This window comes from Crocodylus porosus, unplaced genomic scaffold (assembly GCF_001723895.1).
Source record: "Crocodylus porosus isolate Cpor-Errol unplaced genomic scaffold, CroPor_comp1, whole genome shotgun sequence".
NCBI classification, from domain to species: domain Eukaryota; kingdom Metazoa; phylum Chordata; order Crocodylia; family Crocodylidae; genus Crocodylus; species Crocodylus porosus.
The window spans coordinates 434200-454157 of NW_017728942.1; the positions used below are offsets into that span (position 1 = coordinate 434200).

The 19958-nt window shown below is 41.6% G+C and overlaps 1 protein-coding gene across 1 annotated transcript in view; it reads right to left on the minus strand.

Annotated features, from left to right (window-relative positions):
- Positions 1 to 291: 291 nt before the first annotated feature.
- LOC109318744 (ubiquitin-conjugating enzyme E2 variant 1) overlaps positions 292 to 19958 on the minus strand; it is a 19892-nt gene continuing 225 nt past the window's right edge. The window contains exons 2-4 of the mRNA XM_019548115.1: positions 7545 to 7693; positions 2719 to 2844; positions 292 to 2118 (exon numbers count right to left, since the gene is read on the minus strand). Coding sequence (XP_019403660.1) covers positions 1972 to 2118; positions 2719 to 2844; positions 7545 to 7693 — 422 coding nt within the window. The 3' untranslated portion in view covers positions 292 to 1971. The remainder of the gene's footprint in view (positions 2119 to 2718; positions 2845 to 7544; positions 7694 to 19958) is intronic.

Genomic DNA, 19958 nt, shown 5'->3' on the forward strand with positions numbered 1-19958 from the left:
CTGAGCTTAGACACTAGTGAGAGGCATGTAAAAAGGGAAAGAAAAAAAACCAAACAACTCTTTAGAGTATGCTGAAAGAGGCACAGCAGCAGAACGTGTATAAGGACACTTATTTCACCACTGTCTTTTTTCCTTCACCATATAATATTAACTATGTCCAGAAATTCTCACATTTTACTGTTGTTAAAAACACACACAACCATATTATCTATCACTTGTAGCAAAATACTGCCAAACAATTCAGTGATTTACGGGATCAACATTCTAAACATAAATACAATTAAAGCCTTATAATATTAATGCACACTTTTTATTATATTAAAATCAGGCAATGGTCTGATACAATAAAAAGGCTGCTTATGGAATACTGTTATGTTAAACTTTAATTACAGAGGATGTTAAATCCTTACAACTAATATTTTCCTCAAAAGAGTTAATGGAAACATCAATTGTTCATTGACTTGATAGTTGCTGCTTTAAAATGTGTTTATTTAATTTTTTTATTTTTTTATTTTTATTTTTTACACAAACACTGATTTTTTTTCATAAAACTTAGGACACACTAGGTTGTTTGTATTTAAGCTTGCATCCACATTTCAGCAGTTAGTGGTCCAAAATAGTAATCAGAAAAGACAGTGATTTGCCAGGACGCAATGCCAATAAAGGAGGTCCTTAATCTGCTGTGCACACCATTCCCCTCCAATTCTTCATGGCAGAGTTTTTCCTCCTGAGACCTGAAGTGTCAGAACAAAGTCTACAGTATGTTGATTTGTCTCTAGTTGTCAGGTCTTTAGAAGAGCCAAAAGGTAAGTGCATTGTTTATTAGTTAACATTCTCAGGTCAATTGTAAAGCACCAAAATTCAAGTTGGTTTAACTGGAGTGTGTGTTTAGAATTTCTATATGCGGAGTTTCCCTATTACGGTTTGGCAGCTAGCAGATCCAAGCAATCCTGGTAAATTACTGCTCTTTTCACCATGTCAAAAAGCCTATCTAATATCAGCCGTGGCCAGCTTGGCGGTGTGGCAGCAGTGCTAAGGGGGCAGGGGAGATCCAAGTTTGCGAGCAGAATAGATACTCTTGTTTCCCAGGCTGGTGAAGACTAAATTCATTGCAAAAACAAAATGACAAGCACGAGGGGACACATCAGATGACTGCCCCAACACTTACCCCATTGCTGGCCACTGGCACGAAGAAGAGTCATAGGAGGGGACAAAAAATAAAGCAGCACCCCCACTAGGACAATGGGGGAGAGGAGAGAGATCGAAGAACCCTGAATCCCTCACCCAAGGCCCACATAACTGGGAAGGGGGACCGGGAGGAGAAATACAATCTATGCCTTGGCCAAAGGGAAGAAGAAAAGCCTACCCCTGATTATCAGGGCAATAAAAGGGAAAAAAAAGAAAAGAAAGGAAAAGAAAGAAAACCCAGAAAGAACAACCACAGTCACATTCAGCCTTTACTAGAGACAGCACAAAGGGAGGGATGATTGAGGTTAGCACACATCCCCATTAGTAGTCCATAAAGCCCAGTGTAGTACTGGAAGCTAAAACCTTTGTGTCTCCTCTAATAAATAGCCCTGAGCTTCGACTCTATTGCAAAAGACAGAAAAAGGTGGGGGAAGGGGAATAACCCAGGCCAAACACACAGCAAGGTGATTGTGTGATGTATGCTTTCACAGTTGAGTTAGATGTGCCACACTGGTCTTGACAGTAATAAATTTAAATAGACTTTTCTTGATACCAGAAGTTCAACTATGTGGACAGTGGTTACACATGACAGGATTATTTGTTATAGCACAACTTATATTTCAAATGGAAAATTAGTATCATTTACAGTATTCAAGATAAACTTCCTTTGAATGGGAACTTCCTTTCCAGTATTTTGAGGTCTACAAGATGCATCTAGAAAATTTACTACTGTGGAAAATGAAGACAGCTTAAATTGAGTAGGGGGGCATCATTTTTTTTTAATTAATTGCTGTAACATTGTCCTTCAGGTGGCTGAGGAAGTTTCATATTTTCTTTAGACATCATTAGACGCCGAAGTTCTTGCAGAACAACTTTGATACTATAAGAATTCTGCCATTTTGCTAGGACTGATATGGCTCTGGGATCCACCTAAAATTGACAAAAAACACCAAACCCGTCAGTCCTCAGACTGTTAACATATAGCTCCTTACTAGATGCTGTTTTTAAAGTGTTTTTCAGACTTAAACAGAAATGTAGTTTCCTTTCAAGTTTAATAAGTATTCCTGTTGTTTAACATTCATGCTATCAGGGCAAAGGATGGGGATGAAATCAACTACACACAGTTCAAGCGTGGGAAAGTATTTGATGCATTATAGTTATGTCTCCACTGTAAATTTACCATGCCAGGCAAGGGCACCTTCAAGCATGCCACACTGCTCCATGTAGGGTACCTCCCAACCGCATTCATATGGTGCTGCAAGTGGATTAAAGACAAAGAATCAGCATGCAGCTACACTGCTCCGATTCAGAAAGCAGCCTGGGCTGAGTGGCATGGTGTGTTTGAGGGCCCTACTGACTGGCATGGTAAGTTTGTATATAGTGTAAATGCCATTTTCCTATCCCACCCTCTTCCAATTCTCAAAGCAAAACCTGAAGGCATTCAGTTAAGTAACATGGGAGTTCAGAAAACACACCGATTTAAAATGTGTACATTTAAACTAGGTTAATAGAAACAGAAAAAAAACTTACCACTCCATTAGAACTATTTACTCCATTCATATTAATTTTTGTTACAAATCTTACAAATGGAGGTGCTTCTGGATATTTAGGCCCACATTCTATTTTAAGGCTGTATATTCTGTTTTCATAAATTGTCTGGAAAAAAAAAGAACATTGTGTCAGGTGGTACATGAATCACTTGGCAAAGACGGTCACTGATATTCGTGAAGTTCGAATTTTGCATGCTATTTCTCAAAGGGCAATCATTACTACTGCACTCTCACCTTTGAGAAATTTGCTAAATGCACTGAACACCTCCAACAGACATTTATGACACAGCAATCTTATATTTAAAGTATTATCTGTGCTTAAGGTTAAAGAACAAAACCCACATCATTTCTGGGGTACTAATTAGAATAAAGCGGTCTAGCTTTTTCACTAAATAGTTCAGATACATACAAAGAAATATGAAGGCAAGTAGAGTTTTGCACTGTTTGCCTTACAGTTAACTATCTTGGAATGGAAGCCACTACTTTAGAGAAACCAGCGATTTAAGCTCAACCTACCAGAGAAGTCTACAATTTTTAATTCCTCTGAGTTTAAGACATAAATGAACCTTGAGGTTTTTCTGGTTTTCGTAACTCAGAAGTGCGGTAAGTAGGATGGACAGTGGAATGCTCCAAATACAATACATTTAATAATTTACTTGCCATCAGGATTATTTCTTATATAGCAACAACATTGGTTGGTGCTTTAGACCTAAGAGACGCTAAACAGCATGGAGGTATAGGGGAAGGAAGCAAAAAGTAGCGAGGGGGTTGGTTGTAGCTGTGTTGGTCCAAGTATGTAGGCCAGGGGTGGGCAAATATTTTGAGCAGGGGGCCACTGACAGAGTTTCGGAAAGCCATCGAGGGCTGAATGACAGGCAGCGCAGGGCAGATTAATACTAATTTTCTACATTTTTTAGGGGCCCCATGGGCCAGATAGAATGGCCTGGTGGGCTGCATCTGGCCCCTAAGCCACATTTTGCCTGGTGTAGGCAGGGAAGGGGTAAATCTGATATCTTTTATTAGACCAACTAAAATAGTTGGAAAAATTCTTCTTTGCAAGCTTTCAGGTACAAACACCCTTCTTCAGGCAGAGGAAGTGCCTGCAGTAGTGTGTGCATTGATTCTGCAATTCTTAAAGACAGTATAAGGAAACGGGAAGAAAGTGGAGGTCAACTTACAGTGTGCAGCACTACACAAAAACCACAGAATTTTTGAACATGGAGTTCTGGCATTCTGGGTGAAGAGTGCCCCAGCTATAATAGTAATAATGAAAGTAGAATGACAGATCTGCCTAAGAGGAGTGTGATTTTCAGCATTTGGCAGTTTGGGCACATTTTCCTGCAGAGTCAAAACTGCACTGAAAGCTTACAAAAAAAGCCAAACCGGGCAGGTGGGGGGAGGAAAAAAATCAATCACAAGTTAAGAGTTCTCTTGCCATTCTAGTACGCAGGGTTGCAGGGGCCTAAAGAGAAGCGTCTTTTGTTAGTGTAGCGTAATGTATTTTATATTTCCATAGCTCATCCAGTTAGAGTGTGGTGCCAATAACACCAAAGTTGCTAGTTTGATTTTCCATTGGACCCAATGATTTCTTGAGGTCCTTTTTAGCTTTACTTCTCTACAAAATCTATGTAAACTCCCAGCAAAAATAAAGCATTGGTAATTCTTAATCCATGCCAAGACTGCCAGGATTTTATATAGCAAGAGCTCCCTCAACATAAACACAATAGTTTTCCCCAGTGAATACCCAGCTTGACCATCCTTTTAACATCTTTCCTGATATGAACCGTTATAAAACACAGGAGTCAGGGGTCAAGTGCACCTGAATATACATTTGTGTACCTGCCTATAACACACAGCAAGTCTTATGCAGAGCTCCAAAAGTAGCAGGCTCTGGTTTACTAGGAAAAAAATATGCATAGGCAGCAGCTTTTCTGTGCAACAGTGACATCCAGTGGTCAGTTATTCAGAATAGTTTTCCAATTGCTTTGGCTGGAGATAGTCAGAAGGCGACAGATGGGAAAGGTGAACAAACAGAAGGTTGTTACAAGAACTTGAGCAAACTTTGTCTGTCACCTCTAGATAGATTCAGCAATCATCCACAATTCAAGTGTCAAAACTACTCAGGTGCATTTTGCTAGCATGACAACACACAAGCACATGCAAACTTGCAGGCTTCTTTGAAATAGCTGTTTAATACAAGTGCTGCAAGTGACAGACATTACAAGCTGGATTACTTGGCGCCTACAGACAATATGAAACATTTACAGCCAAGGCTGAGGTCTTGCAGATGGAGTAAATATACAGCAAAGCTATCTGCATAGAGCTATATGGGAGGGAAAGCCTGCTTCCATGTATGGAAGTAAGGACTATCAGAAGCAGCAGCATGTACTAGTTCTACATAGGAGATTAATTTGTCTTCTGCCATCACCAAAACAGACTCCCCTGTCAATACCCCTACCTACAGGGGGAGACGAGCAGCTTTTTGGGGCTCATGTGTTGTACATTTCATTGAAACAAAGGAAACAAAACTAAGTATGAAGCCATACATGGTAAACAAAAAAGTCTATACTTCAATATAGTATGATGCTTTCAAGCAAAAACAAATAAATAAAAATCAGTTTGAAAAAACCCAATACCTGGAAAAAATTTCATCTATAAATATAAATGGGTAAGAGAAAGAAAAGAAGCACACTAGAAGAATCTGCCTATGTTACTTTATAAGCTTGTTCTACAGTATGAGCTATATTACTGGTTATGCGTCAGCAAATAAACACCTATTAGTATGTGCAAGTTTCCAGTTAAATCTACAATTTAGATTAAAACTTTCATTCTGCCTGAATGTTATGCGAGGCGTATATATGCTGATAATTTTTAACACCTCTGCATACCAAACTCCTCATTAAAGCAAACTCCTTTCCACAATTTAGTTTCTAATATCAAACAAAGACTCTCAGAAGAACAACCTAAGGCTCACTATGAATATATGAATGAGTGGATAAGGGGAGTGGTCCCCAACCCAGGGCTCGCAAACAACATGGTGCCCACCAGACCTCTTGCTGCCAGCTGACACACACATCCTTGCTTCCCACAGACACAGGTCTATTTAATTTGATTTGCTCCGAATTTTTGCCTGCAAGCTGACAACGGTCAGATACCACTGGATCCAGGGATATGCTTACAGCAGCCGTCAAAGAAAATGTTTGGATGAATAGTGACACAGAAAAAGTGGTATTAATGGTACAGCCTCAGCTGCCATGGTCAACCCGACCTCTCTTCAATCCTGGTCAACCTCTCTCATAGAAGACTAGAAAAAGGGGTGCAGAGATAGGCAGCTATAGTGCTTAAAGGGCTCCATCTAACAGGGTGAAAAAACTGAGACAGACGACACAGAGACCTACATAATCCAACGGCACAGCAAAGGTAACTTGGGTACTTCCATTATCCTTTTGGAGTAAGAGTCAATGAAGCTGGAATGGCGCACCCCAATCCTGACCTCCCCTATCCAGCACAAATGAAGAGTACATAATCAGTCTTTGGAATTCACTACTGTGAAGTAGAGACCCATAGCTATTATCAATAAGTTATGCGTCTCACTATCCCATCGATCATATTTTTAAACACACAGAATAAATCCTCAAAGGCCAAACCACTAAACTAGTAAGGGGTCTCTTACAGACATTCTTCAAAGGCGTTATTTTTATTGTGAGGTACCCAGCCCGCCAGCAATCAGCAAGAAAGTTCTTATTTGAAACATTTTTTTCAGTTTGTCTACTAAAATGTTTTTTTTGCTTCCTTCCCTATCCAAAAACAGAAAGTAGAGTGAACTAAACAGCCAACAGACCTAAGCTGCTTCTCAGCTATGCAATGGCAAGCTTGTCACTATCTTCACTGTTAAGACTGTAATACAATAAGTAGAGAGACAAAGATGGTGGAAATACTAAGCATGATAATTTATGTTCCACTCACTGTGATAACATGGGTGTATTGCAGGCTTTTTTCATGACTTTTCTAAACAGGAGAACACAGACATTACCCAGACTCAAAACAATTATAAAAAAAAAAAAAATACAGGGGAGATATGACAAAGGCAGAAGTACTGCTGAGTTAAAGTTTGAGGTTCTAAACATTAGCATTTTCTGACTTATCTAAAACTTTTAGGTAAGCAAGTTTCGCTGTAACAGAAAACCCCCCAAAAGTCCTCAAGAATTTCCCAAAAATGATGAATGAAACTGAAGTGAACTCACACAGAATATAGTGAAAATAGAATAGCTAGCGAGAATTTTACCTGCATTTTCTCTAAATATAATTTGAAGATTTTTAAACCTTGCTGTATTCAGCAGTACTCTGGGAATCAGAAGTGACATTCTAAGAGTACGTGTATAAGGCACAAAAAACACTGTTATACAGCAATGCTGTTAGCCCTGCATATGCTGCCTCCAGAAGTAGAAGCAGTATAGCTGTATTAGCCCTCTGATGCATCCAGTCTAGGTCACACAGATTAATCTCTGCTGGTATGCAAAAGCTAATTTAGCTTGGGGTATTCTCTGCACACACACAATCTAGAGTGAATGCGTAAGGACGAAAGTTTTGTCAAAGAATTAACTAGAGAATGGTTACCCAGTATTATTCAAACTTGTATGCAGAAAGATACACTGGCATATAAAATCCAGTTTTACATGCCAAGCAAACCAGGTTGCAAGCGCATACTTGGTCAGATACACACCAGTGTTTAGGCTGGGGCAGTGGGAACAGAAAAAAAGCAGAGATTAGTGACAGTGGCATTTTTATCTTTAAGTTGATGCTTACTCTTGGAGGCCCAATAATCATTCCTGTCCATCTTGTAAGTGTCATATCTTCATCATCTTCAAGACCCCAGCTAACTGTCCCATCTCCTACTCCTTTCTGACCTTCTTCAAGTTCTTCCAACAGACGAAAATTACGAGGAACTTTTACTCCTAAAAACAATCAGAAAGAAACTTTGAGAGCTGAGAACATCTGACAGTGAGATTAAACTGAGCAACTAGAGCGGTGCTTTTAGTAATCCTACATGTCAAACAGTTAAACCAAAACATTGAGAAAGAGCAACATCTGCGCGAGGGTACGTTACCAGCATGAAGATGCCTTCATGTTTAAGTTCTGGTCCTTATGTGAGAAAAGAGCTCATCTTGCACTTAAGAAATTATGCTATTGGGCCAAGACAGTGTATGCAGTGAGAAAAGGGGGGACTTCTTATCTCTTCAGAAGAATAAACAGCATAATAGTCTTACTTCCTGTCCACACGATGCAGCAGATCTTACATCAGCATTTTGTTAGAAGCTCTTAACATCACTGAACCTTCTCTGAACATTTCAAAACAGCATTCAAAACAAGACAACCAGTTTTGTAATAAAAGCAGGCGAATCTGAAGTCAATTCATATTGCCTTCATCACCTCCCATCACTGCAGCATCTGAACACCTCACAAACTTTCGTATGCATAGCCACACAAAAGCTGCAGGAGAGACAGACGTTTTAATTTGCATTTTCCAGACACGGAACTGAGGCACAGAGAGGCTAAGTGACTTGCCCAAAGTCATCCTGAATGTCTTTGGTGGGGGGAGGACTTGAACCTAAGTTTCCTAGGACTTGGCCACTGGAACATCATTTGTTTCAAGATGCTCAAGCTGCAGCCATTAAAGACCCCAAATGAGTCCACCGCTGAATTCCAGAATTTACAGTACATGTTTATGAATGGGCCTAAAGGAAACAAAACTGTTGATATGATGTAGAAGTTAACAGTTATTTTCCACTTCAAAAAAAACCAAAACAAAACAGAACTTTTTAAAGTGTACCACAAGCTTAATTATTCAATAGTTGCACAGTCCTTAGTACAGTACAGCTGAAAAGAATAGCTGGTTCCCTTCTCTGTTCGCATCTGCAGCACAGCACAGAAAAAACAGACTGGAAAATTATTTTTTATGGGACAATATTTTCAGTGAAAAGCCCTTCCAGTTCTTCAAAAAATATCCTCAAGTCAATGGCACCAGAAAGAAGCAAGGAGAAAGCCTTGAAGATGATCCCTTTGACTGCTTGAAGATATGGAAATATAAAAGATCTGTGGATGTACACAATGTGACAGTCCTTAGATTGTGACAACTTTAGTAGCTTTAAAGTCTCCTTCAAATGTCTTGAGAGATATGAGAGAGACAAAATATTAATTCTGATTTTACTGTGAAACAGAGTTCTGCTAAAGCCTCAGCCACACACACACACACACAAAAAAAAAAAAAAAAAAATCACAACCACATATACAAATCAGAAGCATCTCCACTAGTGAAATTAGCTTGCTGGTCAATTTGGAAAGAAAAAATATTATATATCGTATTCAAGAGAGATCTGAAAATACAAGATCAGAAATACATGTCAGCTCCAGTACCGCAGTTCTGAACAAATGCAATACTAACAGAATTTTTCAGAACCAGCGAAGATAAGCTAAAAAAGTACCAACATTGAGAACAACAAGACTATGTACCTTATGTTCTCAAAGCATCCACAGGAGAGCCCAGGCAGTGTGAAGAAAGAAGTCTTTCAAATCTTAGCACTTCAGCACAGTGCACTGAAGAGTGCAGAGGAAACAAGGGAACTGGCAGAAGCATGAAATGATAGAAGTATAGAGGGCCGGGATAGGATTTTGAATAATTTTGTGATTGCATGCCACTTTTTTCAGGCAGTGCTCAGAAAGCGATTCTACAGTAAATGAAGCTGTTGTCTACAGAATTCTAGTCTTATTTTCTGCAGAAGCTGGTAGTTGTACAGTGAATGAGAGAGGGGACTATAGAAAAAGACCCACACAGCTTAAGATCAACACATCTGAATGCCATCCCAAAAATTCTAATCCTGCCTCCATCGTGTAAATCCTGCACAATACCAGCCAGTCATCTGATCCACACTTTTTACACAGGTAGCTACTACTTAGGGATGCAAAACTGGAGACCCTCAAATCTGATTTACAGAAGTGCTGAGTACTCGTAACTAACTGAAGCCAAAGAAGCTGTGTTTGAATACGCAAGGCTCTGAGAATGCTCAGTAATCTGAAAAATAAGATCAGGCCTCTTAAATTAGAGGCTGGAAATGACAACAGTTAGTTTGATCTTAGTTTTCTTTTGCTTCAAATCCTCATTTGTAACATGGAGATAATATCAGTTCATGTCTGTAGGTGCTGTGAAGATAAGATTTATACGCCAGGAAATCATTTTTTTGACATTCAGAGCAAGGATTGGGCAGTCTGTGGGAAGACATGGGGCCATGTGATGAAGGAAAAAGGAAATACTAGCCATTCATTCAATGAGTAACATCCTTTCTGTGCTGTCAGTGAGGTAATGATCTTGTATGACAAAAATAATTGCACAATTCAACACCATACTATATAATAAATGTACCAGGAGCCCAATTCAAGCTGAAATTCTCAACTTTGGCATTTCTTAATGTAAATGTTGCAAACGTTAAACTTTGTAACCTTAACATTACACCCCAAGAAGGCTGAGGGGGAGGGATAAATCTGATATCAGGGGGGAAGAGAAGGCAACATTGTTTCAGATCTATTCCAAAATAAATCACTCTGATCAGATACAAGTCAGAACCATAAAATAATTAAGGATTAGAGAGCAGTAGCTCTCAAACCAGTCTGAGAACTAATTTGTGGTAGTTGATCACATGTTGTATTATAGAGAGAAAACAGACCCGTAGTACTTCGACACAAATTGTTTGCTTACAAGCATTAAGGGGACTTCAGGCAAGTTATAGGAGTGGGGGATCCATGAGACACTTTACATTTGGATTTCAGGCTAGATGGGAAAACCTGCAAACCCTTGTTACTGTGAGAACTGAATAGTTGCTGTATGATCCTACATCTGCCTATACAATGGCCGCAGCACTCTCCAAGAATGCATTTTTCAGCTGAATTGGAAAGCCCAGAGCCAAGATCTGGCACATCAGGCCACATCCCCTGGCCCATGGGACTCAACACAGTCCTGGAAATTTGGCAGCAAAGGAGCAGTGGCAGCATCAATTGCTGCAGCTCTGGGAGCTGTTCATCCCACAGTCAGATTTCCATGCTGGAAGACGTGCCCCATGCACCAGATGCAGGTCTGCAGACTGGCCCCATGCCACTCACCTGGTCCCTGGGACCAGATGCATTGATCCCCACTGGCTTAGAGCAGTGGTTCCCAAACTCTGACAGACTGCACACCACCAATTTAAAACAATAAAACCATCAGTACAACCAGTGAATTTCAGTTAAACCTTAAGTACCACCAGAAATTGTGTGTCATATAAAGTAATTATAGTAAACCTGTTAACACCTACCACTGACAGGTTGTCTGTGTACCACTGGTGGTACCCATACCACAGATAGGGAACCGCTGGCTTAGGGCATCATGACACCTTGCTGCCTTACCATCCTACAAGAGTCAAGTTCAGAGACTACAGACAGGATGTCCTGTGCTCGTTCAATATTTGCTAAATTACTTCTGGAACCCAGGACCAAAGCAATCTGAGACTCAACACATTTCTAGAACAGCTGACTCAAGCATGAGTCAACTGCATTTTCCACACATGGCAGATACTTTGCATAACCCTTTCCATGTCGTTATGGAGACTGCCAAGTCAGTAACCAAACAAGCTTGTTAGCTTCATGAGTCCTTGAATACACACACACACACACACACACACAGAGAGAGAAGAGATAAGTAATTAAACTGCCAAAACAGGCTTTAGATTATGTTTTATTTTAGTGAATCATAGAATCAGAGACACAGGGCTGGAAGGGACCTCCAGAGGTCATCTAGTCCAGCCCCCTGCCTGAAGAAGGATCATCCTTATCCAAACCATCCCATATAATCCATAATCTAAACTCTACATAAGACTACCATCAACCATGACAACACAGACCTAGCGCCCTAACCTGCCACAGGTCAAGAGGGGAGACTACAACAGACAACTTCTAGGAGATCCCAGGCAGAGGGCCACACCACCCACTACAGAAGAAGGCAAACCCCACAGTCCATACCAGCCTGACCCTGGGATACAAATTCTTTCCTGACCCCAAATATGGTGATATGTCTGATTCTGGGAAAGAGAGGCAAGACCCTCCAGCCAAGAACCTCTGGTTTTGATCCCAGCAGGAGCACTGGCAAACCCCAGCCAAAACCCCTAGCTTTGGCTGTAGCCAACACTCAATGCCTCTAAAAAGGCTTAAAAAACACCCTGATGTAGCACAAGAGAGGCAGGGCAACCAGCAAAGCCCACAAGCATGGGAAATACCTCTAGTGGAACACAGGCATAGCTACATCTAGATCAGTCATGACCCAAAAGTGGTTGCAAAAATATATGAAAGGGTCATGAACAAACTTTAAAAATGGATCAAAGTTTAAAAATGGATTCTCCTTTAAAAGGAGAAAAAATGTGGGAAACCGTGGCTTTCCCCTTGTAGGCTGGCAGAGTTCCAGCTTGCAAGAGACTCCTTGGAGGCCGCCCCCCCCCACACTTCCACTCCCTTCCCCTGTGGGAGGGGCTGGGGGCAGAGGGCAGCAGGTCAGGAGTGAGGGGTAGTGGGTCAGTACTGGCCATCAATGTTTACAAATGGGTATTGGTACAAAAGATGTAGATGATCTAGGTCAGCGGTTTTCAACAAGTGGCTGTCCAGTCTCTTCTTGAACATCTCCAGCGGTGCAGAGTCCACAACTTCCGTAGGCAGTCTATTCCACTAATAATAATTCTAGAACAGTATTAAAATCAACTTCACATTTAATTTGACTCCTGATACAAAAGGTGCAAGACAAAGCCAAACAACTGTTGGCAGACCTCATGGAAATCTTCCAAAAAGAGATAAAATACATGTGAATTAAAGAGCAAAAACAAAATAAAGCAAAAGGACTTAGTAGTTACAACCACTAGCTCAGACAATGAAACCCCATGAAACATTTAATTTTTACCACAGGCCTGGAAGACAAAACCAGGTAGCAACCATAAGCTTCCCTGACAAGCGATAGTTAGTGATAGACTGGTATTGTAGCTATGATGGCTCAGGAATTATTTGAGAGGCAAGGATTTCTTAGGGTGAAAACTTTTATTGGACCAACTGCATAACTGGGATTGAGTTGAGTTAGACAAGCTTTCAAATGCAAGATATGATCTGAAGAAGAACGTCTTGCATTCAAAAGCTTATCTAACTCTATCCCGACTGTGCAGTTGGTCCAATAAAAAAAAAAAAAAAAAATATCACTAAGAAATCCTTACCTCCCTGACAAGTGGGGAAGAATTTAAGCTTCCTGATGGAGAGGTGGTAGACTTTATAGATGTGAAGATAGCATTCCAATTGCTAACTGACAGCGATGCTGGATTAAACAGAGCCAAGTCTGGTTCTGATGCAGACTGAAATTGAATATTGCTAGTCAGTGTTTGTGATCAAACCACTTTAACACTTAACATAAAACAATCTGCAAGACCCTGGCACAAAACGTTAAAATAAAACGATGAAGATAAAGTTGGCATAAATAAAAAAAAAATAGAACAAATAACCAACCACATTCAGTCAAAATCAGAAATCAGAATTTGTGCATCAAGTTGATGAACACTGCAAGCAAGTTTACAGAAGCGGAAACTTCTCAAAAATAGATCCATTCTGGAACAGACACCTGCCTCAACAGCACTAACAGACCACGCTGCAACAAAGTGGACAAACATACCTTCAGGGGCAGATCCTGTACCAGCTGAGTCAAGCTAAGTTTTGCCACTGATGGCAATATGCACAGGATCAAGCAGTAAGTGTGCAAGGTGTTGTATCTTCATAATTCTGAAAGGTTACATTTGTAACTTTTCTTTCCAGGTAAGAATCAAGTCACAAGTCAAGTCGTTTGATAAATTTATCTCAAACTGTAAGGCATAAGGTGGAAGTGATGCAGAATATGCAGGAGAGCTTATGGATAACTTATTTCAGCAATTAGGAACTTTACATAAAAGAGTCTCTTTTTTCTAATGTTATTCTCAGCAGAATAATGTAGAGAATTTCAGATGCTGACCCGAACCAAAGCCAATTTCAACTTTGGCATGGAGCATCTATCAGCCACATCAGGCTGGTTTCCAGTACAGTCAATTTTCTTTATATCCGGTGCCAATGTGATATTGGACCAATGTATCAGTGCACCTCTAGCAGGAAGCAGTGGGTTTGAACCTTGTTTAACTCAACAGTTTGTCTACAACACCACAACTCAAAGTGCTAAATTTAAGTGTTGAAGTCTGACCTCAAAATACATTAAAATTTTCATTCTTTGTCAAAACTCTGTCAAGTCTTTAAAGTGACCAAACATTAAATGTTGAATAAGAGGCTTTTGGTTATGACAAACTGTCAGCAGATAAGAACTTAATGGTTCATATGCAGACTCCATAATTATGTCCCTGAATTCAAAGATTTCCACTCTTGATTCATGTTTTGATATTAAAATACAATCTTGATAAAGAAACCATGGTAAAATGGCCAAGGCAAACCTACATTACCATAAAGGGGTCTCAACTCAAACAAAGTGTTGCCAACCTCCATCTTGCTGGGGTCATCTGATCCCAGCAGTCTTTCCTGCCCAAGTGCAGGGCGGTGGACCCGATGACCTGTAAGGTCCCTTCCAGTCCCTAACAACTCAGGAGGCATGTCAGTAAGGCCCTAAAGGGCCACAGCGCAAAAGGGGAGGGAAGCACAGGATGAGTGGTTGCTCTTCAAAGGAACAATCCTGGATGCACAAGCTAAGTCTATTCCATCTCGAAGGAAAGGCAGCAAAAGGGCACAGCAGCCCCCTTGGCTATGGGCGGACAAGAACCTGATGGTATTTAACACTGAAAAATGCAAGGTTCTCCACCTTGGGAAGAAAAACCTACAGCATCCTTACAGCATCCGGCAGTGCCACACTGACTAGCGCTATGGGCAAAAGGGACTTGGGGGTCATGATGGACCACAAGATGAACATGAGCCTTTAATGTGATGCTGCAGCTAGTAAAGTGAGCAAAACACTGGCTTGCATCCACAGATGCTTCTCAAGCAAATCCCAGGATGTCATTCTCCCATTGTACTCGGCCTTGGTGAGGCTGTAGCTGGAGTACTGTGTTCTTTTTTAATTGTGGAGCCCAAAACTGAATGTGGAGAAGCTTGAGATAGTGCAGAGGAGAGCCACACACATGATCAGAGGTCAGGAAAACAGACCTTACGACAACAGGCTGAGAGCCATGGGGCTCTTTAGCCTGGAAAAGCGCAGGCTCAGGGGTGATCTGATGGCCACCTATAAATTTATTGGGGTGCTCACCAGGATCTGGGGGAACCTCTGTTCATCAGAGTGCTCCAAGGGATGACAAGGTTGAACATCCTGAAAGGGATGACCATTTTGGGCTGGACATAAGGAAGAACTTCTTTACTGTCCGAGCCCCCAAGGTTTGGAATAGACTGCCACCAGAGGTGGTTTAAGCATCTACTTCGAACATCTTCAAGAGACTTTTGGATGCTTATCTTGCTGGGATCCTATGATCCCTGCTGACTTCCTGCCCCTGGGGCGGGGGGCTGGACTTGATGATCCTCTGGGGTCCCTTCCAGCCCTAATGTCTATGAAATTTATGAAGTCCAAACTTGAAGGACCGGGGGGGGGGGGGCGGAATAATTTTTGCTACTCATCTTTCAGTTGCAAGACAAACCAGAAACTACAACATCAACTAGAATTTATTTTACTAAGGACAGCATCTCAAGCTAATATTTTGGGGGTAAAAGAAATCAAAACTGGAAGTTTGATGTGAGAAGCATCTCATTCCTCTTTACACTGCCTCTCCCAACCACGCCCAAAACATGGTTATTGTTGACTTAAGTATTATTAGATATTCTGAAGTTAGTCTTCTTGATTAACAAGAATCATAATACTGAGCAGAGACAAGGTCCATCTAGTACAGTAACTGTCTCTTTCTGCACCTAACACGGGGAGTTTCAGAAGAAGGTGTAGAAACCTCAGTCAGCAGCTGTGGGATAATCTGCCCATTCATAAGGTTTCATCTTGAACCTTGGAGATTAGAGACTGGCTACATCCCTGGAATATTAATAAACCTACAATTTGTCACTATTAACTGTAACTACTCTTTGCTACACATACACATGGTTACAGTTAATCCTTTTTCAGATCTTGCTAAAAAGTAACACCCTGTGCCAGCAAGTCCAGGTTTTTGTGTAAGAAAAAAAAAAACCCTACCTGGTCTCTATTAGTTCTGTATCAGTTGTCCTTTTCCTTTTAATTTACTTCAATGTATCCCTCCTTCTTGTGTCGAGACAGAAGGAAGTTTCCATCTACCTTCTCCACAGCATTCATTATTTTATGTCCTCTTATATCCTCTCCTGTTTTAAGGTAAAACAGGCCAACCTGTTTGATCTCTCCTTGTTATATCCTGAATTATGTCACCTTTTTCCAACCCCCACTTGTTCATCTCTTCTGAGACGGGAATCCCATACCATAACATTGCAAATGAAACAGCATCACTGATTTATGCAATGGCAACATATTTTCAGCATTATTCTCTGACCCAGTCCCTATACATTCTAATGTCTTGTTTGCTCTTCTTGATCACAGCTGCAGATTGAGAGGTTTCAACCAAGTTCAACCAAGTTACCTATAATGATGCCCAATTCTTTCATTGTCAGAAAAATAATTTTACAACTTAACTCATACCTTCAAAGGTTCTAAAACTTGTCTCTCCAGGCACATTACTTTGCATTAAGCAATACAAAGCTCTATATGTTATCATGGTGCCACTTTACCCAACCCAGTTAAGTCCCTTAGAAATTCTTCACAGTCCCCTTCTGTTCAGCTGACTAAAGCAACGTTCTGTCATCAGCAATTATCTTGCTGCTCACCCCACTTTTCAAATCAGAAACTGTATAAACATTAAGAAATGTAGTATACAGCATTGGATCTCATGGATACCAAGCTGCTTGATTTTTATTGAAGAAATTTACTATTTAATTCTACTTTGCTCTATCTTTCTCTCTCAGCCAGTTCTTAAACCAGAATATCATCAGGCCCTTCCGCACGTGACTTAGGGCAGTGGTCTCCAACCTTTAAGTAGGAGATCGCCTTTCGCATTTAAAAGCAACCCAAGATCTACAATCTGCCACCACCACCCCGTTCCCCCCTCCCATCCAGCAGATAAGTCCGTGGGGAGGGAAAGGGGGGGTGCACATTGAGGCAGAGGGAGAAAAAATTATTTGGGGGTGTGCCTCCCCAACAGGCAAGTCCCATCTGGCTGGGGCCCCACTCAACTTACCCCTGCTCCTGCCTCTGCAGCACTGTCCCTCACTGTGGGGGCCTTGATCTAGCCCCTGCCACTTACCCCCACCACGAACTGACCTGCTGGGCTGGGGCACGCATGTGCATGCACGCGGGCACTCAGCCCCCAATCCCAGGCTCAGACTGACTTCAAGAGGCTCCGAGATCTACCGGTGGATCAAAATTCACTGGATGCTGATCACTGACTTAGGGCCTTTGATGGCAATACTATGACAGGGAACAGTGGTGGCAATTCGGTGGCAGAGGGAGCAGCTGGAGGGCTCAGAGCACAGCTGATAGTTTGGGAGCACAGCACTGGAAAGTAGGGCAGCACCTCACTTGCGGTGAGCTGCACTAACTTGGACCATTAACCCTACAAGGTTGCTGACACCTGTCTTAGGGTCATCTGCACTGAAGACAATACCCAAGCCAGCTACCTACCCTGGAAATCTTCAAAAGGAGACTGGACAGTCACCTTGCTGGGGAAACTTGACCCCAGTTGTCATTTCCTGCCTAGTGCAGGGGGACTGGACCCGATGATCTACAAGGTCCCTTCCAGCCCCTAACAATCTATGAATCCATGAAACTATAGCTGGGGCAGCCTGGAGCTCTGTACAGGCTAATTTTCTCACTGAGCAACAAAGTACATTAGCTGACATGGCAGCATGAAGCTCTGCCAGGCTAGTGTACCTTGCTGTTTAACAGGAATATTAACCCATGCAGAGCTACCTGCTGCCACAACCATACTACTTCCAATACCCAAGCTAGCTTAAGAATCCCTATACCGTGCGGCCTATAGCACAGACACAGCTTTCACCCCTCAAGAAACCCAGTCGTGGCCTTTTGAGAGTCTTAAAGTCAACTGGTTCTCCTTTATTTGTATGTTCTAAGAATTCCCAGAGTAGTACACAATTTTCCTTTCCAGAAGTCATACCTTTAGACTCTCCTATAATTTCCTTCCAGGTGTTTTATTATTCTAATTTTTAAGCATTTCATCCCATTTGTTAGATGGTGTATGGCCTTCTTGTTCAATTCCAAAATCACCCCTGCAGCCTTTTATAGAAATACAGGGCTAACGCGTGCTACCTTTTCATTTATTCTACATCTAGACATTTTTAATGAGATTGGACATACATCTTTGGAATTCAGCTACTTTCAAGAGAAGCAAACAGATCCACATGTTTTACAAACAAATATGCACACATTTAAAGGTTTTTGTAAAACAAGTATTTGTAAAACCTGTTTATAAATAAGTAAGATCATTACACTCCTTGCCCAAAGCCCACCATGAATTGGTGACCATAAATAAATATCAAGGGATTGATCTTTCCCCTGTCCTTGTACCCAGTAGACAACACCACATCCAAAACTTTTAGCATCAAAAAAGTACAATACAAACTGCACTGGTGTGCCACTGTAATATTACTAAAAGGGACTGGACATACCTGTTCCTTATAGCAGAAAAGGACAGTCTAATAACCTAATCAGTAGCCACAGGGTGGACTCTATCACCAAGAATAAAGAGCCACATCAGTTATCAGCAGGACCAGCTCACAGTTGCATTTAAATGGAGTTGCTCACTTGGATTTTTCAAATCCAAATTCAGGGCTGCCTACAAAGGCTCAGTGTTCACGTACCTGTTGAAAAGTTATACGCTGATTTTCAGAGCTTTTGCCAAAAGGAAAGGTACAAACAAAACCCTACCAGCAGCAGGTTAAATACATCTGTCATCAAATGCCTTAATAAGTATGTATATTGCCACACCTATTTATTCTTCCCTAGCTGTACATTACCTGAAGTACAAACTTCCCACTTCCAATTCTGCAGACCCAATAAAGCAGCAGAACTTCTAGAATGGTATGAAAAAGATGGGACGTGACGCAAAAGGGGCTGCCCAGCTGATCCTCTGCACTTAACTACACTCTCACAACATCTCTCAATGGGAAGTTGAGACAGATCAAGTCACATCTACCAGGGTTGCAGTTGAAATACCTTATGGAAGCCCTGTATCAACGTGAGGTTTAAAATGTCTCAATAATCTTACATGACCTCTCCATCCACACCCAAACAACCAATTCATGGAGCTGCACTGACTTAACAAGAAAGACACGTGCCTTGTTCTTCCATTTACATTTGGCTGGAAAAGAAAGTCAGAAGCTGCAAAAGATTATTGGGAAAATATGGCTGCCTGCTAGAGTGACACAAGAAGCTGATAAGGCCCTGTCACAATTTCACATCCTGTGCTGGGCATTTCAACATGGGTCCCCTAGAATACAAACCAAACTGCAGAAAAACCAGAGGTATCGGGATTATGAAGACTTTTAAATATAGCTCTGCAAAACGCAGGCCTCGTGACAACTGCTACTGCACTGCTCACACTTTTTTAAAATCCTGAGTATAACAAACTCTCTTCTGAGTAATCACTCTTGTTAGAAGACCATCTACGGAAATAGCTACGGCCTCAAGAGAAAAATGAATATCCTCTTCGTTTCCTTGGTAAAGGCAAGGGATTCCCCTTGAAGGACCTGCTTAATTTTAAATTTCAGTGGGAACCGCTCGAAACAAATCCTCGAAGCCATAACTGCAACCCAGACACGGCAGAAATTATCACCCAAAAGTGAAACCAATTTGAGTCCGTTTCAATTCTATCTGTTACTCTGCTTAAATGTGAGGCGGGCGGCACTGGGCAAGGAGGCAAATCTCTCCCGTGGCCATCGCTGGCTGACACCACGCCGGGGTTTCAGTGGCACCAGGACCCCGGCACCGGCGGGGCCCAGCCAGGCAAGGAGCGGGATGGGTGGGGGGACAAACCCCTAGCCGGCAAACCCCAGCTCAACGCCCGCGGGCGGGCCGGCTCCAGGCGCAGCAGTGCCGGCCCAGGGCAGCGAGCGGGCCCGGGC